The following is a 26,444-nucleotide window of genomic DNA, read 5'->3' as shown; positions in this document are numbered from 1 at the left end:
TTTTTTTTTTTCTAATAAGGGAGTGTTCATTAAATACATCGAGGGTGGGGAGGGAAGATATTGAGGGGGGCTCCGAAAATTTTTAACCACCAAAGGGGGGGGGGGGGGGGGGGGGGCTTCGAAAACAATGTCCTAAGGGAAAAAGAAAAAAAAAATAGGGTTCTATAAGGTGGGGGCACCGAACAAAATGATAACAATGAAAGGGGGGCTCTGAAATTTTAAGGTGTCTTGAGTAAAAATCTTCCCTCCCCCCCCCCCCCCCCCCCCCCCCAACCTCGGTGTAATTAATGAACACTCCCTAATTCTATATTTGTTGAAAAAAGGCAAGCTAAGAATCGAACCTTGCCCAGATCAGGTTAATTTAGAATAAATAGACCATACTTCCAGACATGCGCTGAAAAACCGTATGGCAGCATAAAGCTTTACGGCAAGGCTGGAGATTTCGGCCCCAGCACCGCTATCTAGCGAACTGTGCAACACAAAGGAACCTAAGGTACCAGCACATTAATGTGGAGGCAATAACCAGGATCCCAGCCCTGTCTTAGTCGGTTACGCCACGCACAGCTCGCTGAGATGTAGACTGAAAAATATCGGGGTCTTTTTCACGCTTGCGTCTCTTGGGAATGGACGTGTTGCTATACTCAGGGGCGTAGCCAAGGGGGCCCGGGGCCCCCCTTCTAGCAGCCAAAAATACAGTAAATGTATGAGTCATTATCTGAAATACAGGAGAAAATGCCTTCACCGGGCCTTTTGGGCCCCCTCCTGTTAAAATTCGTGGCTACGCCGCTGATTCTAATGTAGTGATGTCGTCATCATGTGCAGTCACTGCGGCCTAGGTCTACATTGCTGCCTTAGCGTTTGTTCTTCTTTGTCCAGTTACGCACGTGCATATGTTATTTTTGTGCTCAGAACAACAAAAGCAAGCTACATTAAAATGCAAGTAATCTAGGATGCTTTGTGTTCTCAGGTTTTAGAAAATACTGTGAATAAACCTTTCTTAAGCCACTCTCCTCGAATTTCTTAGGAGCATTTTTCAAGAGTTCATATTTTCCTTGGTACAGGCATTGGGTTTGGGGTCTTAAACCTATAGCGTCCAAAAAAATCATAAATCAAGCGATTTGAAGTGTAGACTCTACACGTCAGGTATTACAAAGTACGTCAGGTATAACAAAATGCGCCAATTTTATTAAAAGTGCGTTGGTACGACATTCCCCATATAAAATTTACTTTTAAGTAAATTTGCCTTGGATGATATTAGGGTTAATTAATGATTTTAGGGCTTATTAATGATAATTAACCCTAAAACTAAAATCTTCAAAAAACCAGGCATTCCTCGGGGACAGCAATTTAAGTGTTATTTGAATGAATTGAAAACTATCGGGCATTTAGTCCAATGGACCTTTCCCGACTGTCTGGCATATAGTCACTGCGTATAAAATATCGTCCCAACCAACAAAACACTTGGTACTACTAGAAAGGCTAAAGACAAGCTGTAGAAAAACTAGAGGGTCTGCTTAGGCGTGGTGTATAAATCAACACCAACTTCTTTAGAATGTCCACCAACATCTCTTATTCACCTTGTATTTAGCTTAGCGAGTTGTGAGCTCGGATTATTTTCCCTCCGCTCTTGTGTGTAAACGTGCTTACATTTAAAATACCTTATTACACTTAGTTTTCGCGTCACTTAAATATCGCGATTTTAAAAGATTCGCGATAATAAAGTGAAGCGAAAATCAAATGTCGCGAAAATTTGGATGCGCGATAATTAAGTGAGTACAAGAAGCCTTTGGGGGAATATTGGCCGTTTAATAAGGTTTATGTAAACACCTTATAATAATAATACAATAATAAATAATAATGGTTTATTAGCATTCCAACATGAGAGGCTCTTCTATGCTAATGAAACTACACTAACTAACAATATAATAAATAATATACTATAAACCTGAAATTTTAAAATATAAATATACAAGAAAACACACATGTTCCTATTTAGCATTAAGTGTGGTTACTCTGGTCCTGGCTCTATTGCTGAAGTAGAGCTTAGCGCTCCGCTTAAACATTGTGAAATCTCGAGCCTCTCTCGTTGCAGTTGGTAACATGTTAAACATTTGAGAGGCATTATACAAGAAAGTACCAGGTGTGTGGGCCGTGCTAAGTTTAAATTCACTGCTGGACCTTAAAGTTCTGCCAGGTACATATTGTTGAAGCCGAAGATGTGCCGGCCAATTAGTAAAATGTACAGCCTTGAAAGCTAGTTTAGCTAGACTGAAATCCTGTCTTTCGGTGATAGGCAGGATTTCATAGGCAAGAACACCTTGTCTATTTAGTCATCTAATATTTTTGACGTCGCGAAAATTAAGTGGAATAAGGTATTTGGTAGAATAGATCTCATTTCCAGTCTATCGTTGCGGTCACACGGTCCTTTGTCCAACTTACATCTGTACATTTGCCCACGCAACAAGGCTTTAAATCGGGCCTACCTATACAACATCCCTGCTACTTCTTATCCAAAATTCAGCAGCTCTATGAATTCGTACACAGCCATGGCTGTGGTATAAAGCTGGTTGCTCAGGGCCTCGGACCAACTCTGCAGAACCTTTCCATAATACCGTGCGAGGAAAAACAGCGAGCGTTGCTTCTCTATACACTTGAAGATCACCATGACATCACCCTGGGGGATTATCATAACACTAGTTACCGTAATTGTTCGAAAAAGCGCCTCGCCTAAGTGGAAAATATATTAATAAGCGCCCCCCCCCCCCCCCCCCCCCCGTCTCTAGGTTGCACTATTGATCGAATTCGAAACGAAAACCGACAGTAATACCGGCAAAATATATAACCATTTCAGGAATGTCGCTCAGCCACTCCTTTGCTATTTATAATGATTGAAAACACAATGATTTATTTGCAGCAAGACTTCAAAATATCGAATCTACGAATAAACTCTGGCAAGGGCGGTAGGAACAGTGTTTGTTAGGCTAAATTCTGATAATAAACCACGAAGTTCCATTGGCTAAAATGTGCACTGTTTTGCGACGCGCTCTGCGTGTTTGATTAGAAAACCCGGCCAAGTTACGTTGCGTAATCCGAGCTACAACCCCGTGGCGCGCGAACTGTCTCCGACGACGACGCGCTAGCCAACCGAACTATAAGTCGGGCACTTCGGGGACAGTTCGCGCGCCACGGGGTAGTAGCTTGGAGCCAAATGAAATGGAAATTCGTGGTTTATTATCAGAATCGCTTTTATTAGCCGATTGAAATGGTTTTTATAACTCGGCATTGACAGGGAGCTTGAAATGGCGGCGTGATTGGCCATCGTATTGGTGTCGCTTTTAAAGTGTCATTTAGGAACTGCCGGCTCACGAACGCAAACAAAACCGCGAAAATAATTGCTCCGTCGAAGAGCTAAAAGATAAAAAGCGCCAGTGAAGCTTCTCTATGTTTTAGCAGACACGTTTGACAATGCATTTCAATCATAGATTGATTGTTTTTTCATTGAGTTCAATTTGCGCGCGTCCAAATTCTGCCTTTTTCCTTTCCTTTTTGAAGCCCTTTCGATATTATCTCGCCATGGAGATATTATTATTCCCAGCCATTAGACTCTCCTTTGCTGGTCACATGACCTCTTACACTGCCAAATGTTCCTTTTTAATGGATAACACTTAAAACGCTTCTTATAATTCTATGCAAAGCAAATGCTATGGAGAAAGATAAATAAACACACTCTCAGCACAAAAAAACATTTTATACAAATTTGCCCAGCAGCTAATCGCGACTGTTTTTCGAAGCTGCTCCGTTTTATGCATAAGGCAAAATCAAAATCTGATAACACAGTGTTAAATGCATATTGGCTATCAAAGCAGAACCGTTTACATCGAAAAAATGAATCAAATTATATTGGAAGTATACATTTTTTTTTATAGTTTCCCTTTACCATGGTTATTCCCTGTTGTAATAAAGGACTCACCCAGCCTCCGTGATTTCGGATCCATACCGCTAAATGATCACGCACGTATGCTCTGACATTGTTAAGTATTGACTTGACAAGCTCTGGCCTTCCCTGCATAACACAATCTTCACTCATGGACGCCGCAAATGCGAATAATGCAATCACTTTTGCCCATGAGACACCGTCTCGGAATAGCTCTCGACCGAAAGTCCTGAAAACATCCCCCACAATAACCTCGCTTCGTAACCTGATTTTTAAATGTTTGGAAACGTTGTGGTATAGGTAAGGGTAGGCCGTCTCGAGCAATTCCCCTATCTGGATGATTTTCAGAGAAATCGCTGAACTCTTCTCGGAAATAAATTCTGCACTTACGAATTCAAGCCCAGAGTCGATTCGTAGTCTTTTGAATCTCGCCTCGATATAATTCAGACAGTAAAGATTTGCCTCGCTTGAGATTATCAAGTATTCTTCATTCAGCTTTTTCTCGATGAACGGTTTAAGTTTTTTCGTAACGTTTTTGAGCATTTCGGCGAGCCAATTTCCCCGAAATGAAATTATTCCTCAGTGCGTTATTGTCGAAACAGCTGTAGATTTTGCTTTTGGCTTTCGGGTCTTGGGGGGAATTGAGTCGTTCTCTGTTTTGCAGGTGTGTTCGGGTAAAAGCGTTTGATCACCCTTTACTTATTAGTATGCAAATAACGGCGCTAAGAAAATGCCGATGACACTTCATTAATGCGGATAAAAAGGAAGTGAAATAATGCGAAAAATACTTGACTCACTATTCGCTACTTAAAAGGATTTTCAAAACAAAAAATTTTCTTTGCGGGAGGGTGTTGTAAAATCCCTAATAAAACAGTAACCCTCGCCATAAAGTTGGATACAATACAATCTTGTGTTATTTAGTTGTATTAATAACTAGTATTATTTTGTTTGTAATCTTTAATGATTCAATCTTTTTTTATTACAAAGGCCCAATTTGATGCCAGCTGATGCCCGCACGGTAATTATAGCCAAGAGATTGTGACGAAATGTTTTTGGTGCGAGAATCTATCGTATATTAGAATGGCCACTTTTAGTCGAATACGGTTATGATTGTTGCATTTTGCATTTCTCGTAGAGTGCAGAGGGCGGGGAAACTGGGGATGAGGCAGCTCCGCGCCCTGAGGCCCCCGAGAAGCTCCAACCGACCGGGATTTGTCATGCAACTCGAGTGAAGACTGGATACCGCAAATGCTCGCTTGTGCATAGCTTTCTGCTGACCTAGCGCAAGGCTTTTTAGTATCCCGCAAATTACACATGTTTTAACAATACATTTTGCACGGCCAATGCAGTTCAAAATAATGCTTACTGGACCTTTTTTGTGTTAGGAGCAATAAAGCATGATCATCATACTTTACTAGGAATTAGTGTTTTTTTTTGTGATTTGTGATTTTTCTTACAGGTCTTTATTCTCCTATTGTATTGGGGTCGTTCTCAGTCATGCTCATTGTAAGATTTTTTACAGTAATTTTCAAGCGATGCTATCAAGATTTTCTTATTACCTATTTAGAAAAGTTAGAAAGGATGAAAAGCCTACCATCTTTTAGGGACGAGTCGATTGTGCTAGCATTGTGCTGAAATATTTCACACAACTACCCGCTCTTGCTCTCGTGAAACTGCGCAATGTGTCGTTGCTGATCGCGAGAAAAGGAAAGTTGAGTCGTTAGATGCATCCCGAACAACCTCATTGGTCCTCAAAAAAGAGGTTTAATTATCAACTTTTTTATTGTTTTGCCCATTATATGTTGGAATGTTAGAAAAAAAAATAGCATAATAAGCCAGCATAGTTTGAGCATAATTTTTATTAAAACGAGCAGTGCTACTAAGGTAATATGCCAGTTTTACTAGCACAATCGATCCATCCCTTCTACCTGTAAGCTTCCAGTTTCGTTGTTGTGTGTGACAGCCTTTTTATAAATTTGTGACCGAGCTTGGTCTTCCTGGGGTGATTTATTGCATTGTATGGGGAGTGTGTGGTGCAACAGGCTGCCCTCGTCAAATATTCATAAAAGCAACCAGCGGATAAATGGGGATGGAGAGGGCTAAATTTTATCTTATATATCTTATTTAATATAGTTTTTTAAGTAATGCAGTTTTTTCTTCCGGATTGACTAGATTGTAATAGCCCGAAAGAGTATTTAATATACCTTTTTTCTTTTGTATTTACTAGATTCTGATGTGACTAGATTCATAGGGAAAAATAACTAGATTGACTTTTGAGTTCTGAGGCTGTGTGACCGAGCCTTTTTGTTACCGACCTTGGTCTTCTTGTGTTTCTTCCGAATTAACTAAGATTGTATAGCCCAAAAGAGTATTTCATATAGTTTTTTTTTTCCTTCTGAATTTACTAGATTCTGATGTGACTAGATTCAGAAGACAAAAAAATAGATTGACTAGATGCTGATGTGGTTCTTCCGAATTGGTCTTCCTGTGGTGATTTATTGCATTGTATGGGGAGTGTGTGGTGCAATAGATAGATGAATACTCCACGGGGACTACCCTCATCAAATATTCACACATGGCAACCAGCGGATCAATAGGGGGGGGGAGTGCTGAATCTTATTTTATATATCTTATTTAATATAGTTTTTTTTTATCTAATATAGTTATTTTTTCTTCTAAACTGACTAGATTCTGATAACCAAAAAGAGCATTTTTTAAAAATTTACATCCTTATTAGAAAAACCTTTCAGTTGTGATTTTAAAAAAAAATCATTCCCTACCACCCCTTCCCCAAAAGTTGGGTTTTTTTCCGCTTTCGCTTTCCGCTCCAACATGTTATACGACGTGTGAATAAGTTTGTGCTTAGCTTTCCAATTTTCTGTAACGTATAAAAGTAGGGGTCGTCTTTCAATTTTCTCTATAAATCGACCGCACAACGGTCCGTCAGGGAAGAAAAGACAAGAAGTAAGAACTGGCTACTGAAAAAGCAACAGTGACAAACAAGCTAGAGAAAACAAGCTTTGTTAAAACTTGTTTGTTAAACCGTGCAAAAACTTTCTCAAAGTTCCTTCGCCTTTCACTATATTCGAGAAACTAGTATTTGGTAAAGCATTATACGCGGTTTGAATTGAGTATGGCGGAAAATCCACAACAACAACAACAGGAGCCGATGGAAGAAGGAGTTGTTCCACAGAGCGAGCCATTGAGCGCCGATCAAGTTCAGAACAGCGCGGGTGGGTTTGGATGGGTAGTGGACGATATGTGTCGAGTAAGGCGTTTTGTCTTCATGGGTGCTGAAAGCCCAACATACTACGTAACTCAACCCAAGCTAGCCAAGGAGAATGCAACCGCTCTGTTCAATCTTATTTCTGCCGGAAAGGGAAAAGAAGTTGTTGAAATGATCGAAAAATACAGCGTCGAAGGTCGAGCGGCTAAGCAAGATCCTATCATTTTCTGCCTCGCTGCGTGCGCACGCTGCAACCACGAAGACACAAAGAAAGCGGCGTACGAAAGCTTGAATAAGATCCTAAGGATCCCAACACATTTATTCACATTTGTTGAGCTATGTGAATGTCTTAGCAGCCCCAAGACGGGCTGGGGTCGCGCTCACCGCAAAGGTATCGCAAATTGGTATGACAGCAAGAAAGGCAAGAATCTGGCCAACCATGTGACCAAGTATAAGCAGAGGAATGGCTGGTCCCACAAGGACATGTTCCGTCTTTGCCACATCAAGCCAACAAGTCCAAGTGTTGCCTTTGTGGTCAAATACGTTGTAAAGGGGCTCGAGGCCGTTACTGAGCAAGCTACCTCTTCTGGTGTCAGCCAGGATATTGTTGAGGTTTATGATTTTCTGAAGATGACAGAAGATGCAAAGACGATGAGTGTAGATGAGCTGTGTGCTGCCATCAGGTCGCACGGGCTGGTGCGGGAGCATATCCCATCAGAGCATTTGAATAATGTTGAGGTCAGTAAAACAAATTTTGTATTTTGCTAACCTAGCCTACTACCTGGTGCATACTACTGCCTGGGAGTCTGTTGGGATAGTTGTGTTAGTAATAAGGACCCTATTATTAACATTTTATTATCATTATAATTACCTCTGTAGCACAATAACTTGATTTAGGATGTCAGTAAAAGTGGTTTTACATAGTAAAAAAACATACTGTATGGGTGTCTACAAAACAAAGACCTAAAACCTAATACCTAAAACCTGTGACCCCAAAAGCTACGATCCCAATAGCTACGATCCCCCAAAAATTTCAGTTATTATTTAGTTTACCTTGTTTCCCAAATGGCTACACCACGAAAGTTACGAAAGGTTATTCAGCGAATTTTGTTGTGCTTTTCATGGAGGAAATATTCTCATGTGCGCGCCGATGAACTATTTTTAAAGTGAATTATAATTTCCAAATGTTATGAATAGATTGGCTAAATGGTTATTGAAATCCTAGTTTTGTCGATGTCTGTAGACAACTTGCACCCCAAAAATTGCTGTAGCATCAACATTTTTCGAAAGAAAGACAAAGAACAAGTAAATAAAGTCTCCTTAGAAAAACTTCTAATAATTTCGCAAAGCTGTTTATATTTTTAGGCGTACTGTGACAGCTAAATGTCAAATCATTTGACAGAGATGAAACCTGATTGTTTGGAAGGGAATCCGATAAAATGATGTAAGCCTTGATTGGCCCACTTTTTACCGGGCAGTAGAATGGTTTTCTCTGTGATGAAAACTTTCTACAACTCGACACAAGACACAACTAGAACATGAAGCGATTTCCCGGATAAAGTTAGCGGGCAATTAAGATTTTGGAAGAAACACCCAAAAAAGTTTACCGGGTGACATTCCGGGTTTCTGAGTATATCGGGGTTTCAAGAAACGACCACCTGGAAACACAAGTAGATCACTATTTCCCAATTAAAAAAAAAAACAAATTGAATAAGCTTATTGTCTCATAAGGATCACTGATTCCACATGAAACTTCCATGCTGTGTAGCCATTTTGGGAGACAAGATAGGCTAATAACGGCAAAAAATTTTTGGGGTCGTAGCTTTTGGGGTCACAGGTTTTAGGTTTTAGGTTTTCGTTTTGTAGACACCCCATACTGTATGGGAACAAGTCTTTATTAACTTGGACCTTTTTTTACTTCCTCAAGGGTTCAAATTAACAGGGTTCCAATTTGGAACAGAGTGGTACTAATATTCCTAACACATTCAGTAGTGTTAGAGAATGTTTAAAAAAAACTGATTTGCTGATTTCATTTTCATTTATTTTCAGATTTGGAAAGCATTGCTTGAGAAAATGCCAATGACTGCCATGATAAGAAACCTTGGTAAAATGACAGCGATCAAAGTTCTTGAACCATTATCTGATGAGGCAGGCAAGGTGTGTGATATGCTGCGCAATGAGAAGAGTCTCAAGGATGCACGGATCCACCCTTTCAACGTCCTCTTGGCACTGCATCAGTATAAGAAAGGGCACGGGGACAAAGGCAAACTCAAGTGGGAACCAAACGCTGCAGTAGTCAGTGCCCTTGATGCTGCCTTCTACCTGTCATTCAAGGTATTTGTAGTATATTGTGCGCTAGTTCTGGTTCCTATATTTTGTTCCCATGTTTTGTTCTCAAGAAAAAAGGCCTATACATTGCAGTATTGCTCAGACTTCAACTTTAGGCCATGGGGAGGGGGAGTGAAGCCATTTTTTTATAATTCCATCACTAGCTCCTAGAACCTATGTTGACTGTTAGTGATGAAACCAGTATCTGTATTATGAGCATAAACTTAATTTTCCCAGACCTTTTGGATGATTACAATTTCTGTAGCTAATCTTTGGTAGCACCATGGAAGAAAAGGGACCTTATTTCCTTGTGATTTTTCCAGAATGTGGAGCCCACCAACAAAAGGTTTCTGCTAGCCATGGATGTGAGCGGGTCCATGACATGGGGAGAGTGTAACGGTGCACCAGGGATCACCCCAGCCGTCGCTTCAGCAGCAATGGCAATGGTAGTTGCTCGCAAAGAGCCCAACCACTGTTTCGTGGGCTTTTCTACCAACTTGGTTCCCCTTTCCATCAACGAAACCATGAAACTGGATGAAGTAATACAAGTCATTCAAAGTGTAAGAATTTGTTTCAAATGAGACATGGTCGAGGAAGAAATTTGTCTGGGGGCCAAAGTTTGCTCATACTTTGCATTTTTCAGGGGGTTGGAGGAGGGGAGGCATGGATTCCTTATATTTCCTTTCAAGGTCATTCTTTGTATTTCCTTTCAAGGTCATTCTTTGTATTTCCTTTCAAGGTAATTCTTTGTATTTCCTTTCAAGGTCATTCTTTGTATTTACTTTCAAGGTCATTCTTTATATTTCCTTTCAACGTCATTCTTTATATTTCCTTTCAAGGTCATTCTTTATATTTCCTTTCAATGTCATTCTTTATATTTCCTTTCAAGGTCATTCTTTATATTTCCTTTCAAGGTCATTCTTTATATTTCCTTTCCTTTTCTTTGTATTTACTTCAAGTGGGGCAGGGCAGACATATTTTCTCTGATTTATTTTTTTTTATATAATTTTTTATGATAAATTTAATTTTACAATAGAGTTTCTTTAGGTCTCTCATTCTATTTACCTTATGTTTGCGCGTTAGCTCTCGCATACAGCATTTTGATACTCAAAATATCAAGGAACACACAAATCAACCCTATCCCTGCTTCCATGACACTCATCTAGATTTTCTAAGACTTTATATTTGTTGTGCCTTGGATACTTATCAATCTTTACTCCATACCTCAGGTCCCCATGGGAGGAACAGATTGTGCTCAGCCCATGATCTATGCCACACAGAAGAAGCTCAAAGTAGATGTGTTTATCGTCTACACAGACTGCGAAACCTGGGCAGGGCCGATTCACCCCAGCGAGGCACTCAAAAAGTACAGGGCAGAGTCAGGGATTGATGCAAAGCTCATCGTCTGCGCCATGACATCCAATGGGTTTACCCTCGCGGATCCTAATGATCCAGGGATGCTGGATATGGCAGGCTTTGATTCAGCTGCCCCTCAGGTCATGAATGAATTTATACTTGGCAACATCTAATGGCAAGGATTCCTTTATTAATTTGCTTGAATTTGTCTTAAAAAGGTACATGGTCTTATACAGGGTTTTGTAGTCAAACTAGTAAGCAAACATTGCATTGAATAGCAGTCCTTGAATTATGGAGGAGGCACAATAAAGAAACATTAAGAAAACATTAGGAGGGCAGAGCCACGTTCCTACTGGTCATTTCCTTATAATTTTTTTAAAATATTGGAGGGCACGTGCCCCCAGTGCTCCACCCCATGCTACGGCCCTATATATTACCATAGCATGGTTTATCAAGTGTGTTTTTATCCATTATACTATCAGGTTGTTTTTTCATACTCAAGGGGATGTATTAATAGACATGTGCATGGTTTAATTTAATTATCTTAGTACCCCTATCATAGCTGTCAACTTACCCACATTAGGCAGTTGCCTAAGATTTTGGACCTTATCAAAAGCCTACTTTTTGTTAGAATGTTCATACATTCTCTGTATTCACCTGCATTGGCTCTCTTGGGGTTTTTTCACATATTTTGGGTTGACAGCTTTGCCCTTTTTTATACATGCTTATGCATTTATCAAGCCAAGAATGTCACTAAACAAACATTACTAAGTTACTAAACAAATATTTTAAAACATTACTAAGTTACTAAACAAATATTTTAAAACAGGACCAAGAACAAAATGAATAGACTGTGCTGTACATGTTACTAAATGATTATTTAGCAAGTAAGAATTCAACACAATGAGAAACTTGGCAAAATATCAGGCAAAGAAAAACCTTATTTTACTAATGCAGCATTAGAATCCAAGGCATGGGGGTTGGTAAAAGAGGTAAATAAGCTCAAAGCACTAGCTTATGTCATTACTCAAGTACATATGCTCTTTATATAGTCTAGGTATACTCACAAAAAGCAACAATATGTATTTAGCATGTAATTGCTAGTTGTATGAAAAATAAAGAAACACTAGAATCAGCTGGTTATCATTTCATTGTATTAGCTGTAAATTGAATTGTCTGTACCGGGTATACCTGCCCCTGAAGCATGCCTCAAATTATTGGGGGAGGGGAGGGGCAAAATACAGAAACATTAAATTAACATTTTTTTGGGGGGGGACTGCCAGACCCCTTGGTCATTCCTTATAATTACGCCCTCGCTTCAGTCGGGTTTTCCTCAAAATCAGAAGAAAAGAGCACGATTCCACACAGTCTCTGAAGGAGGTGTGGTTTGTTTAGAAATAAGTCTATCGACCATCGTCTCCATGTGCAGCTCATAGGAAACAGCTCTGACTTGTCACACAAAGCAGGGCAATGTCATTAAAACTGCTGTTGGAGATTTCTTGAGTCGTGGGGGTGGGCAAAGTGGACGCTTCCCCCTTGCCATCAAAAAGCAGTTTCCTTTCAATATCATTTGTAACCCTTTTGGCATATAAGATATTCTGCACATGCCCTTTCCACCCCACCCCCTCAACAAATTATGGCCATGTGCCTCGTTTGAATGGAAAGGAGATTTGTTCTTCATTTAAGGGACCAGCTGTTAAAAGATTGCCATGTCTCGTTAGTTAAAAAAATGGAAATTTTTACAAACCAATCACCAACAAAAACCATTCCCGCGGACACCCTAAAGGCCCCTGAAAACAGCGTTAATGTTGTTAGCCAAAAGTCAAGCAATGCCAATTTTAAACCATGTTAGAAGGTGATGTGAAGTATTTTATCAAAATTAATTTCGTTAAAATTTATTTTGTCGTGTGGTCCACAAAGTGTAGCAGTGCCAAAAAAGCTAGGTGAGATGTTGGCATGGTGAGATGTTGGCATGGTGAGATGTTGGCATGGTGACATGTTGGCATGGTGAGATGTTGGCATGGTGACATGTTGGCATGATGAGATGTTGGCATGGTGAGATGTTGGCATGGTGAGATGTTGGCATGGTGAGATGTTGTTTCATGAATAACCAAGAGGTCATTATTAATTCTCAGAAATATATTCATATATACCACATTTTGAAATCTTCTTACAATCAGTTTATCACAGCCTGGAATTGCATGGCAATTCTGTGCTATGTAATGAACATTAAATGAGCAAATTATTGACAAATTCCAATATAAAAAGATCCAAATTGATCCTAAACTTAAAAATTGGTCACAATGACAAGGAATTAACCAATATATCCATTCAATATAATCCATATTTCCAGTATGTATTAGCAGATAAGTGTTAGCCTTAAATTTGTAACCAATATAAGGCATAACATACTAGAAAGAAAAGTTCATTACTGAGGGGGAGGGGGTAAATAAAATGGGGAAGGGTTAGAGAAATTTACATTGGGCAAACATTGTCTTATTGATTATTGTGATCTTGCCTCAATGATAATCTTTTGGCTACATCCCTTGCCACAAGAGTAACATGTCATTTGACCGTAAGGTCAGTACAATATCTAAAAAACTGATAAAGAATTACTGCCATGGTTCGTAACTATTTATCTTGACCCATCAGACATCGTTCTACCTTCAGATAAAGTCCAGGTTACAAACGCTACACACATTCCTACGACATCGAGGCCAAGGACCAAGAACGTTACGGAAATGACGACACAATTTGCAGGCCCGTACCCAGGGGGGTGCGAACCCCCCACAACGGCCGAAATCCCAATGGACGTGCTATTTGTAGACAAAACTATAAACCATAAGCTAGACCTATCTGGTAGGTAACCAAATCCGACAATAAATGTCCCGTGAAGATACTGCAAAGGCTGGACAGATTTTTATCAGAGAAGACATTCCTTCCCCCCCCCCCCCGGAAAATTTGGTCCACTTTTTCGGATTTCGCACCCCCGCAAGAACAATCCTGGGTACGGGCCTGATTTGGTATGCAACCAGTCATAAGGCAATGATGGCCTGCGACTTGTTGTGACAGACCAAGGAATGACGTTTAGCTTTGCTGTCAGAACAAGTCAAGAGGCCCCAACCAGAGCTTATAGAACGGCTCAAAAGCCATGGTCTACATATCGTATATCGGGATTCTACAGAAAATAACGTTACATGTTGCTATGCAACCATGGCCTGCAAACTTGTGATGACTGTCCCTAGCGCCTCTAGCAAGCCTCCAGTGACCTTATTGATTCTCTCCATATCAATAGCAGTGAGGCTACGTCCAACAGTGTGTATTACCGAGTCTAAATCATTGTACTTTGACTCAAACTCCGCGACAGTGCGTCTAAACTTGAACCTGGACTGGGGCGAGAGAGTGTCCGTTAAACTTGACAAAGACTCCATGACTTTGAGGGAGACGCGCTGAAATGCATCAACCTTGTCGGTCAAATTCTCCCCTTCTCTCGCTCCAGACAAGACTAAAATTTGTTGCCCTTGATTTTGCCCGTCCTCGGATAAACGCAAGATTTTCTGCGCTTGAGGTGATAGTTTTGATATGTCGAAGTTCACGGGCGATGCTGGCGTCTTTTTTAGTACGGCAGGCTTGGTAGGAACACGTGGTTTTCCTGGAGACGGCTTCGGTTTCCCGGGAGTTCCAAGGGTGCTAGAGCGTTGACCACCTCGACCATCTCCCGGGGTACCGGGTCTCCCGGGAACACCGGGTAAGGGCTTATGTGCCCGTTTAGGAGCATCTGACTGAACTTGTCGTAACTTTGCATGAGCTGGTCTTTGGTCTGGGATCTCGTCGATCGAATCCTGCGATGATTCTCGATCTTCGTCCGACATTAACCCGACAGGTGTTTCTCGGGTCTTCGGACGTGCTCGGGGCACAGGTTTCGGTTTCGTAGACAGTGAAGGCTTTGCCTGTGACTCCTCGGATCCGTCTCGGGCTCTCGTCGTCGCTGAGTAGGAGCGTTGATGTTTGTTCGAGAGCCCCCAACTAGAGCTCGGCTCCTTTGACGCAGAACTCCGACTTGCCCCGGGAGGTGGTGGGGGTCTGTTACGTGGGCGCGGGACGGGGTTTGATTTGCTGCTTTCACTGTTCGATTTAACCAGTTCGTCACTTGATCTGGACCGAAGTGGCTTAGTCGGAGACTTAGTACCGGATGGCAAAGACTCGGACGAACTCGAAGGTGTGGGAGGCAGTGGCATTTCTGATCGTGAAGGGGAGGGAAGAGGCATTGCAGGGCGTGTCTGTGGATCAGAGGAGGTCAGTGGAAGCTGCATTTTAGGAGGGTGCAATGCTTTTCTAGGGGGAGTCCCTTGTTTTGACGATAACGATTCATCCAGGCTCTGCGCCCTTTGCATAAGAGAGGTAGACCCCAGTTCGCGTAACAGGTTTGACATGGGGGGAGGGCTGGTGGGCTCCTCTTCCTTACCCCCTCCCGGTCGGGAAGGGGGGTCAGGAGGAGGGCCTAGAGCATTGGAGATATTTTTCCTCGTAAGGGTTGTTTTCGACTTGGCTTCCTTGGCTTCCTTCTTATTCTTCTTTGACTCTTCTTTTGCAGAGTCATTGTTTTCACCATTTTGTTCTCCTTTCTTTTTCTTTCCTTTCTTATCTTTCTCCTTCTCTTTCTCCTTCCTTGGAAGGGATTTTCGTTTCTCGAGGGCCTTTTCCACTTCTGAGAAGAAAGAAAATGAAGGCACGTGAGCTCAATAAATTCAAGGTCTTACTATTTCACCAAAGCCCCCGGATAGAAAAAATGTAATAATAAACCGTCGCGATGACAATGGCGATGATGGTAACTTTCTTATACATAGGTACATAAAACATAGATGATCGAGACTTTACTAGTATAAGAGAGACCACAGAATCAGAACAAGCAGTTTTAGCATTGAGAAAATATTGGGGGCACAGCCATGCCCCTACTGGACATTTCATTATTACTTTAGGAAAATATTGGGGGTGGGGGGGAGGGGGGGCACGTACCCCCAGTGCCCCATCCCCTGCTAAAGCCATGCCAACATTTCTACACTGAAACCCTGATAACTCAAACTCTAAGCAACTCGAGCTGTGGTTTTCTTTTTTTTTCTCTTTATTTTCTTTCACATTGCCCCTCTTCTTGTGTATCTCTTGTCTTAGACTCTCAGCACACTACCCTACTCCCTCCCCTCTCTAGCCGCACCAAGATTTAAGGCCTTCACACCAAGAGGGACAGGAGCAAAAAATGGGAAAATTAAAATTGTAAGGTTGTGTTAGCTTACATTTTGTTTATATTTTACCTAGAGGTTCCTTGCATAATATAAAACAAAATAAGCTTGTATTTTTTGGTAGATGATCCGTTCTTGAGATATGATTGAGCAAAATTGCCTTAGATAATGTAAAAAGTAGCAATTTCGCCCAAAAAGGGCAATTTCAGACAAATGAAGAGTCTTACAATTTGCAATATCTCAAGAAAGGATTATCTACTAAAAAATACTAAAGGTTTTATATCACACAAGGGTAATCTATGCAAAAAATCAAGCGAATATAATCTAACACGACCTTACAATTTGAACTTTGCCATTTTTTGCTCCTGTCACCAAGAGGAGCTTCAGGAACCAGAACTAAACCCAGGGGCACTCCTGGGCCTTTAAGGGCATGTACACTCCTGGGCCTTTAAGGGCATGTACACTCCTGGGCCTTTAAGGGCATGTACACTCCTGGGCCTTTAAGGGCATGTACACTCCTGGGCCTTTAAGGGCATGTATACTCCTGGGCCTTTAAGGGCATGTACACTCCTGGGCCTTTAAGGGCATGTACACTCCTGGGCCTTTAAGGGCATGTACACTCCTGGGCCTTTAAGGGCATGTACACTCCTGGGCCTTTAAGGGCATGTGCACTCCTGGGCCTTTAAGGGCATGTACACTCCTGGGCCTTTAAGGGCATGTACACTCCTGGGCCTTTAAGGGCATGTACACTCCTGGGCCTTTAAGGGCATGTACACTCCTGGGCCTTTAAGGGCATGTACACTCCTGGGCCTTTAAGGGCATGTACACTCCTGGGCCTTTAAGGGCATGTACACTCCTGGGCCTTTAAGGGCATGTACACTCCTGGGCCTTTAAGGGCATGCACACTCCTGGGCCTTTAAGGGCATGTACACTCCTGGGCCTTTAAGGGCATGTACACTCCTGGGCCTTTAAGGGCATGTACACTCCTGGGCCTTTAAGGGCATGTACACTCCTGGGCCTTTAAGGGCATGTACACTCCTGGGCCTTTAAGGGCATGTACACTCCTGGGCCTTTAAGGGCATGTACACTCCTGGGCCTTTAAGGGCATGTACACTCCTGGGCCTTTAAGGGCATGTACACTCCTGGGCATTTAAGGGCATGTACACTCCTGGGCCTTTAAGGGCATGTACACTCCTGGGCCTTTAAGGGCATGTACACTCCTGGGCCTTTAAGGGCATGTACACTCCTGGGCCTTTAAGGGCATGTACACTCCTGGGCCTTTAAGGGCATGTACACTCCTGGGCCTTTAAAGGCATGTACACTCCTGGGCCTTTAAGGGCATGTACACTCCTGGGCCTTTAAGGGCATGTACACTCCTGGGCCTTTAAGGGCATGTACACTCCTGGGCCTTTAAGGGCATGTACACTCCTGGGCCTTTAAAGGCATGTACACTCCTGGGCCTTTAAGGGCATGTACACTCCTGGGCCTTTAAAGGCATGTACACTCCTGGGCCTTTAAGGGCATGTACACTCCTGGGCCTTTAAGGGCATGTACACTCCTGGGCCTTTAAGGGCATGTACACTCCTGGGCCTTTAAGGGCATGCACACTCCTGGGCCTTTAAGGGCATGCACACTCCTGGGCCTTTAAGGGCATGTACACTCCTGGGCCTTTAAGGGCATGTACACTCCTGGGCCTTTAAGGGCATGTACACTCCTGGGCCTTTAAGGGCATGTACACTCCTGGGCCTTTAAGGGCATGTACACTCCTGGGCCTTTAAGGGCATGTACACTCCTGGGCCTTTAAGGGCATGCACACTCCTGGGCCTTTAAGGGCATGTACACTCCTGGGCCTTTAAGGGCATGTACACTCCTGGGCCTTTAAGGGCATGTACACTCCTGGGCCTTTAAGGGCATGTACACTCCTGGGCCTTTAAGGGCATGTACACTCCTGGGCCTTTAAGGGCATGTACACTCCTGGGCCTTTAAGGGCATGTACACTCCTGGGCCTTTAAGGGCATGCACACTCCTGGGCCTTTAAGGGCATGTACACTCCTGGGCCTTTAAGGGCATGTACACTCCTGGGCCTTTAAGGGCATGTACACTCCTGGGCCTTTAAGGGCATGTACACTCCTGGGCCTTTAAGGGCATGTACACTCCTGGGCCTTTAAGGGCATGTACACTCCTGGGCCTTTAAGGGCATGTACACTCCTGGGCCTTTAAGGGCATGTACACTCCTGGGCCTTTAAGGGCATGTACACTCCTGGGCCTTTAAGGGCATGTACACTCCTGGGCCTTTAAGGGCATGTACACTCCTGGGCCTTTAAGGGCATGTACACTCCTGGGCCTTTAAGGGTATGTACACTCCTGGGCCTTTAAGGGCATGTACACTCCTGGGCCTTTAAGGGCATGTACACTCCTGGGCCTTTAAGGGCATGTACACTCCTGGGCCTTTAAGGGTATGTACACTCCTGGGCCTTTAAGGGCATGTACACTCCTGGGCCTTTAAGGGTATGTACACTCCTGGGCCTTTAAGGGCATGTACACTCCTGGGCCTTTAAGGGCATGCACACTCCTGGGCCTTTAAGGGCATGCACACTCCTGGGCCTTTAAGGGCATGTACACTCCTGGGCCTTTAAGGGCATGTACACTCCTGGGCCTTTAAGGGCATGTACACTCCTGGGCCTTTAAGGGCATGCACACTCCTGGGCCTTTAAGGGCATGTACACTCCTGGGCCTTTAAGGGCATGTACACTCCTGGGCCTTTAAGGGCATGTACACTCCTGGGCCTTTAAGGGCATGTACACTCCTGGGCCTTTAAGGGCATGTACACTCCTGGGCCTTTAAGGGCATGTACACTCCTGGGCCTTTAAGGGCATGTACACTCCTGGGCCTTTAAGGGCATGTACACTCCTGGGCCTTTAAGGGCATGCACACTCCTGGGCCTTTAAGGGCATGTACACTCCTGGGCCTTTAAAGGCATGTACACTCCTGGGCCTTTAAGGGCATGTACACTCCTGGGCCTTTAAGGGCATGTACACTCCTGGGCCTTTAAGGGCATGTACACTCCTGGGCCTTTAAGGGCATGCACACTCCTGGGCCTTTAAGGGCATGTACACTCCTGGGCCTTTAAGGGCATGTACACTCCTGGGCCTTTAAGGGCATGTACACTCCTGGGCCTTTAAGGGCATGCACACTCCTGGGCCTTTAAGGGCATGTACACTCCTGGGCCTTTAAGGGCATGTACACTCCTGGGCCTTTAAAGGCATGTACACTCCTGGGCCTTTAAGGGCATGTACACTCCTGGGCCTTTAAGGGCATGTACACTCCTGGGCCTTTAAGGGCATGTACACTCCTGGGCCTTTAAGGGCATGTACACTCCTGGGCCTTTAAGGGCATGTACACTCCTGGGCCTTTAAGGGCATGTACACTCCTGGGCCTTTAAGGGCATGTACACTCCTGGGCCTTTAAAGGCATGTACACTCCTGGGCCTTTAAGGGCATGTGCACTCCTGGGCCTTTAAGGGCATGTACACTCCTGGGCCTTTAAGGGCATGTGCACTCCTGGGCCTTTAAAGGCATGTATACTCCTGGGCCTTTAAGGGCATGTACACTCCTGGGCCTTTAAGGGCATGTACACTCCTGGGCCTTTAAGGGCATGTACACTCCTGGGCCTTTAAGGGCATGTACACTCCTGGGCCTTTAAGGGCATGTACACTCCTGGGCCTTTAAGGGCATGTACACTCCTGGGCCTTTAAGGGCATGCACACTCCTGGGCCTTTAAGGGCATGTACACTCCTGGGCCTTTAAGGGCATGTACACTCCTGGGCCTTTAAGGGCATGCACACTCCTGGGCCTTTAAGGGCATGTACACTCCTGGGCCTTTAAGGGCATGTACACTCCTGGGCCTTTAAGGGCATGTACACTCCTGGGCCTTTAAGGGCATGTACACTCCTGGGCCTTTAAGGGCATGTACACTCCTGGGCCTTTAAGGGCATGTACACTCCTGGGCCTTTAAGGGCATGTACACTCCTGGGCCTTTAAGGGCATGTACACTCCTGGGCCTTTAAGGGCATGTACACTCCTGGGCCTTTAAGGGCATGTGCACTCCTGGGCCTTTAAAGGCATGTATACTCCTGGGCCTTTAAGGGCATGTACACTCCTGGGCCTTTAAGGGCATGTACACTCCTGGGCCTTTAAAGGCATGCACACTCCTGGGCCTTTAAGGGCATGTACACTCCTGGGCCTTTAAGGGCATGTACACTCCTGGGCCTTTAAGGGCATGTACACTCCTGGGCCTTTAAAGGCATGTACACTCCTGGGCCTTTAAAGGCATGCACACTCCTGGGCCTTTAAGGGCATGTACACTCCTGGGCCTTTAAGGGCATGTACACTCCTGGGCCTTTAAGGGCATGTACACTCCTGGGCCTTTAAGGGCATGTGCACTCCTGGGCCTTTAAAGGCATGTATACTCCTGGGCCTTTAAGGGCATGTACACTCCTGGGCCTTTAAGGGCATGTACACTCCTGGGCCTTTAAAGGCATGCACACTCCTGGGCCTTTAAGGGCATGTACACTCCTGGGCCTTTAAGGGCATGTACACTCCTGGGCCTTTAAGGGCATGTACACTCCTGGGCCTTTAAAGGCATGTACACTCCTGGGCCTTTAAGGGCATGTACACTCCTGGGCCTTTAAGGGCATGTACACTCCTGGTACTAGTCTACCCGGAAGAAGTCTTATTAAAGACAAACATTTGGCAGAGTCGAATACCAGTTTTTGGTGTATTGTATTTATTCTCCTGGTCCTAGTGTATATAGAAATAAACCTTGATATAGCTGATGTACACACCTTCATTAACATTGCTAGATGGGAACATTGTGTTAAGTTTCTCGTGAATTTCCTTGAATGATGGCCTGCTATTTGGATCCCAGCACCAGCCTAAGAAGGATAAAACAATCAATTGACCTGAAATTCTCATTACAGAACCAAGAAAATAAATAAATATTTACGCTGTCTTGGTAAAATATATGGTGGGTGGTGAACTTGAACACATTTCTTAGAACATTCTAAAGGGGGGACTAGGCCAGCCCTCTGTGTATGCCTAGTTTGCTTCTTTAAAGAAGGAACAGCTTACAAAAGGCATGGACCTGGGCCAAGCAATCATTACTATGAGACCATGTTAAGTGCAACTCCATAAATACAGAAATAATAGAGCCATAAGATCAACTTCAATCATTTCTTATTTGAAAAGAATGTTTTGTAAATATAAGTTAATAGCTGCAAGCTACGTTTTGATTGTGATTAAAAACAGAATGCATTTGCTTGAAATGCATATGCACATGTATGAAAATAATGAAACATGAAAACTGTATTAAAAACCGTTCCAAAATTTTGTTGTTTTTTTGCAATATTGGTGTTTCTAAGCATTATACTGAGCTTCATACTATTCTTTTTTCCACATTGTTACAGAGCTCTTCACACAGCAGAGTCTAGTAGGAATTATAACTTATACCAGGTGCATGCCTTTTATACTGCATATGCTTTTTTAAACCCCTAACTCACAGGTTTGCATGAGAGAGTAGACCTCCGGAGGACATCCCTCTGGACATGGCATTCTGTAACCACCATCAAGCTTGTCATACACCTGAGACAGGTCAATGCCAGGGTAGGGTGACATGCCGTATGTTGCAAGTTCCCATAACAAGATTCCAAATGCTGAATAGAAGAAAAAACATGATGTCAGCAAAATGGTATTGTGTGCTTTGGAATAAAAGAGTGCTTTGGAATAAAAGATTTGGAAATCAACTTAGGGGTTTCATTAGGCCCTGCGGCCGGCGGGGCTGGTTATTTCCCAACAAGCGCCAGCTACTTTTTTTTTAAATTCGACTTAAGTTCTATTTGAACTAAAAAGATAAAATAACTTCAACCAGGATTACTATCCTTTACCCATATGATATCCATGACAATGCACACCCTCACATTTAATCCCAGGTATTTTCCTGTCATTGACATTGACAGATTCTCTCCCCTTCTAGAAATGGAAGCCGTAGCAGGCCTCGAAATATTAGGGGGGCATGGTACAGAAACAACAAGAAAGTTGTGGGGACATCATAGCCATGTCCCTACTGGTAATTTTCTTTAATTTTTTTAAAATATTAGGGGGGGGGGCACGTGCCCCGAGTGCCCCACCCATTGCTAAAGCCCTGCTGTTGGGTGACTTGATGATTGTTGAAGAATGTCTTCTTTGTGCACTCACCCCAGACATCTGACTTGATGGAGAATGTGTTGTGTGCCAGTGCTTCAGGGGCCGTCCACTTGATAGGGAACTTGGCACCCTGATGTGCAGTGTAGATATCTTCACTGACAAGTCTTGACAAGCCAAAGTCTGCCACCTTCACAAGGTTATTGTCTCCAACAAGACAATTCCTTGCTGCTAAATCCCTGATAAGAGCAAGGGCATCACAGTTACTAATAGCAACACTATGATTGCCTTAGGGATTCTATTGTTTTGTAATGGAAGCTTAGAAGTGAAATTCCCTAAAAAGCAAAGGGTGGTTCTAGTTTCATTCATTCATTCATTCATTCATTCATTCAAATACTGCTGGACCCAACCCTGCAAATAAAATGGTTTCAGTTACCTATGAATAAAATTCATTGATTCCAAGTAGCTCATGGCTGACCCAACCTGTGTGGCCATGTACATCAGTGTTACTGCATCCAAATCCTTTCCCTTGGGACTGCGCAAGTAATCCAGCAGGTTCCCATTCATCATAAACTCAGTGATGATATAGAAGGGGGGCTCACGCGTGCAGACGCCAAGTAACTGCACAAGGTTTTGATGCTTTATTCCCTTCATTACACTTGCTTCCTTCAGGAATTCCTCCACTTCCATTGTTTCTTCCTAAAAATAAAATTCTTAGAAATGCAGCAAACTCAGACTAAACTCCTCAAACTAAAACTATTTTCTCTCAATTAAGTGTTGACACTATGGATCATGTGTGAGTTACAAAAGGATAACTTAGTGATTTTTACAAGTATCTTCATTTATTCTTTTTACAATAGAGGTGGGTTTTTCAAGGTGGGTTATTCCTGGGTAGACCCAGGATTTACTAGGGCAAGGGGGTGCAGGTATAACATGTAAAAAAAAGATAATAGTTGATGATCCCCCAATAGGAAAAGAACCACTTTTTACAACCAAGGAGGGGAGGTGGGGGAAAATAACAATATTTTCAAAGAAAAAAGACACACTTTTACAGTCAAAAAGGGGGGCCAGGGGGGAGGGGTGTTAAGAGGGGAAGCCTATGTGCCTACATATAGAGAAAAGAGTGGGTATTCCCATCAAAGTACAACTCACCCTAAGTGTCTTCACTGCAACAGTCTTATTATACTTTTTCCAAGTTCCCTCATATACTTCCCCATATTGCCCTCCACCTAATTTGTGCTTCATAGCAATTTCTGTCCTTTCAATTTCCCACTCATCAGGCTCAGGGGAGAAGCCATACACTGTCGGCTCCTGAGTTTTTGCTGCAGGATAATGGAGGGTGGTCACCAAACCATCCGCATTTACGGAGTGGTGGTGCACAAGTTCAGCGATGGTAGAAAACCTATTATCTGATGACACATAGTATTTATTATCCACCGAAGTGCTTACACGGTAGTGGTACACCCGCTCATCATAACGTAAAGATATTGATAATTGCCCTGGACTACTCTCGCTTTCTCGCACAAGGAAGCTACCATTGATTCCACTACTCAATAGATACTCAGCAGCATTCCTGGAAATCTGCCCGTGGTACCAGGAATGTTTTTCCAGGCTGTTCACAGGTTTGATGTAACTGCTTGGAACCCATCCTAATTGTCCACTTAGAGACTGACCCTCGCACCATTCCCTTGTATCATTATATCGCAGTACTATGAGCTCCTCTCCATGTCGAATGGATAACTGATTTTCACCGCCTGATTGGAAATCATGAATTGCTATAAAAACGCGTGTATCGTCCTCATACAGCCCCGTGTTCTGTACATCATCTTGAGATTCCCATTTCTGTAAGGACTGTTCAATTGGTGTTTCTGGCAGGGGACGACGTGTGATTTCTGTTGACATTATGATATCAATGTCAAAAGATTATTACCAAGCAACAAACCAATTTCAAAATGAAATTTTATATAATAACAGATGTTCTTCAAACATTACTTCTACTTCATTTAGTATCCTAGCTGCTAACTCAAGATAGACTTAAAGTCTCATCACAAGAAAACCTGGTGAAAAAAAAATCCCTAGCTGGGAAATAAATCCCAGGTTAAAAGAGTATGTTTATGCCTCTGTGAAAAAAAAATTGCTGATGTTTCAAGTATTAAACCTTTATCCCAGCAAATGGCAAAGGGCTACATTCAAAGCTTTACAGAAACTACTTTGTTTAATAAAGGTGTAAAACATGCTATTTCAACATTGTGTTGATTTATTTCCTTGATTCAACCATGACTATGCAGACAACCTAGTTATTCTACAGCTTGTCTGGAGTTTTACTAATCATACCAAAATTCCAAGTAATTTGAACAAAGTCTTTTTAACTTACAGTCACCTGCTTTGAAAAATTGACCAGCTTGTCATGCTTAGTCACAGAAATAAAAATATTTGAAATAAAAAAAATAAGCTGTTTGACCAAGGTAATACAAAGACTGTTTAATACACATCCAGTTTTTTGCCCAATTTATACAGTTCTTATCTTTTTCTTGACTGTGGCATGTTCACTTGTAGTGTGGCAAATCACTATTAGTGCTTGAATCAGGACAATGCACCATTAATTCCAAAACTGGCCCCAGGTAACTGAGACTCTTCTTAAAAATACATATTGTATCAACCTGCTTCCATGGGCAAATAGGGATGTGTTGATCAAGCAATTAGTCAAAGGTGGCAATTACCTATTGTTTGTAATGCTTTCTAGAAAACCACACATTTTTAAAAACAAAGTATATAAACACAGCTTTGCAAATCATACCTTTGGAGCACTGATTTGAAAAATATAGCAGTGAAATTAAATAGCCCATGGGATTCACACCACTAACAAATCTTTGTCCCATGTAAAAAAAATAACTTACAATGCAAACAAACTATCACTCGATATCTCTTATGTGCTACATACTCTATCAAATAAACTCTGATTAAAAAGTTAGTCTGGTTTACAAATATAATTCTAAAACAGGTTTGAGTTACAACTTGGGTAATCTATATAATCTATGTCTGATGTATACAATAGATAAAAAACTTCTAAAAAATGTGCTTTTTGATAAAGAGTAAAAATCAACAAAAGGACATTGGTGTTCCCTGCAGTGAGAAAAGTGCAAGAAATTTGAATGAAGTAGCACGAAGCACATTTTTCCCTAAAGGTACAGAATGTTAGCAGAAAAAAAGAAGGAAAAGTAATGCAAAATAATTTCCCTTATTAGTGTCAGATGTACTTATATCAATTGAGAGTAACGTTTTTTTGGCATTGTGATTTAGGACTCAATCAATTTCACCTCAACAAACCATGCACAATATCGCTAGTTCATGCGATTGATTACCATTGTAGGATTATTTTGTTTTCATTTGCAATACAAAATAGTTAGGAATCGAATAAAAACATATACATTTATGAGTCTTTAAATAGCGAAATAATGCGGCACTAACATAATAGGTAAGTACAATTTGACAATAGCGCGAAAGCGGCTTAAAAACGCGGGGGTAGTACTAGACAAGGACCCTCTAGAGAAGTCTGCAATAATCGACATGTCACAAACTGGGTTCCATGAAAAATGACAATAAAATAATTATGGATGCGTAAGATAACTCTGTGTTTAGCAAAGAAATAACAAATTGTATGGCATTTGAGTGTCTTTATCCCACTAACGCGTACATAATCTTAAACTCGTCCATTTGGAGCAACACAAAATGTATAAGCATCCCCTTACTGAAATCGACAACACGCAACAAAGCAACCATTTAGAGACAATTACTCGAAGGAAACACGAGCTTATAGATTACCTGCATTTTGCGACGGTCGAGTACTGGCGGGATCTTTACCCTTGAGAGTGGATCCCTTGTTAATCTTTGTGCTTTTACTGCTGAAACTCTTTCCATTTTGTTGGCCCATTAGTCTACGAAATCGCCTTCAAAGACCCAGTCTACAAGCATCGTTTCGACCAATGAGGACTTCTGAAGAAACTACATATGCCTTGTTAGCTCGGCCATTGGAGAAACCTTGGCTGTGAGGTTGACTCTTAGAGAAATCGTTTGAGCATTTTATTGAGTTTCATGAGGAGACACTGAGTTCTGCCTCGTCCTTCAATCATGAGACCCGGAAATCGGCCTTAGACCCAGCCTCCTAC

At 42.5% G+C, this 26,444-nt stretch overlaps 3 protein-coding genes and 1 long non-coding RNA gene across 4 annotated transcripts; 2 read left to right on the top strand and 2 right to left on the bottom strand.

Annotated features, from left to right (window-relative positions):
* Positions 1 to 1,785: 1,785 nt before the first annotated feature.
* On the bottom strand, positions 1,786 to 4,620 carry LOC5519401 (bcl-2-related ovarian killer protein). The gene is made up of 2 exons (XM_001639209.3): positions 3,971 to 4,620; positions 1,786 to 2,674 (listed from the first exon to the last, which is right to left on the bottom strand). The coding sequence occupies exons 1-2, from the start codon at positions 4,475 to 4,477 to the stop codon at positions 2,507 to 2,509; spliced, it is 675 nt and encodes a 224-aa protein (XP_001639259.2). The 5' UTR covers positions 4,478 to 4,620; the 3' UTR covers positions 1,786 to 2,506.
* A 31-nt stretch (positions 4,621 to 4,651) lies between these two features.
* Positions 4,652 to 5,346, top strand: LOC116603140. Its single transcript, XR_004290501.2, has 2 exons — positions 4,652 to 4,952; positions 5,070 to 5,346. It is a non-coding gene; the product is annotated as an uncharacterized LOC116603140 (long non-coding RNA).
* Positions 5,347 to 6,758: 1,412 nt separating this feature from the next.
* LOC5519365 (RNA-binding protein Ro60) lies at positions 6,759 to 11,979 on the top strand. Its single transcript, XM_001639260.3, has 4 exons — positions 6,759 to 7,898; positions 9,210 to 9,494; positions 9,812 to 10,048; positions 10,718 to 11,979. The coding sequence occupies exons 1-4, from the start codon at positions 7,068 to 7,070 to the stop codon at positions 11,015 to 11,017; spliced, it is 1,653 nt and encodes a 550-aa protein (XP_001639310.2). The 5' UTR covers positions 6,759 to 7,067; the 3' UTR covers positions 11,018 to 11,979.
* A 989-nt stretch (positions 11,980 to 12,968) lies between these two features.
* LOC5519364 (tyrosine-protein kinase ABL1) lies at positions 12,969 to 26,438 on the bottom strand. Its single transcript, XM_001639208.3, has 7 exons — positions 26,101 to 26,438; positions 23,431 to 24,170; positions 22,715 to 22,977; positions 22,333 to 22,517; positions 21,639 to 21,791; positions 20,925 to 21,014; positions 12,969 to 15,552 (listed from the first exon to the last, which is right to left on the bottom strand). The coding sequence occupies exons 1-7, from the start codon at positions 26,207 to 26,209 to the stop codon at positions 14,048 to 14,050; spliced, it is 3,045 nt and encodes a 1,014-aa protein (XP_001639258.2). The 5' UTR covers positions 26,210 to 26,438; the 3' UTR covers positions 12,969 to 14,047.
* Between the last annotated feature and the right edge of the window lie 6 nt (positions 26,439 to 26,444).

Source organism: Nematostella vectensis, chromosome 8, assembly GCF_932526225.1.
Source record: "Nematostella vectensis chromosome 8, jaNemVect1.1, whole genome shotgun sequence".
In the NCBI taxonomy this organism is placed as follows: Eukaryota; Metazoa; Cnidaria; class Anthozoa; order Actiniaria; family Edwardsiidae; genus Nematostella; species Nematostella vectensis.
This window is presented reverse-complemented; position numbering and strand designations above follow the sequence as displayed.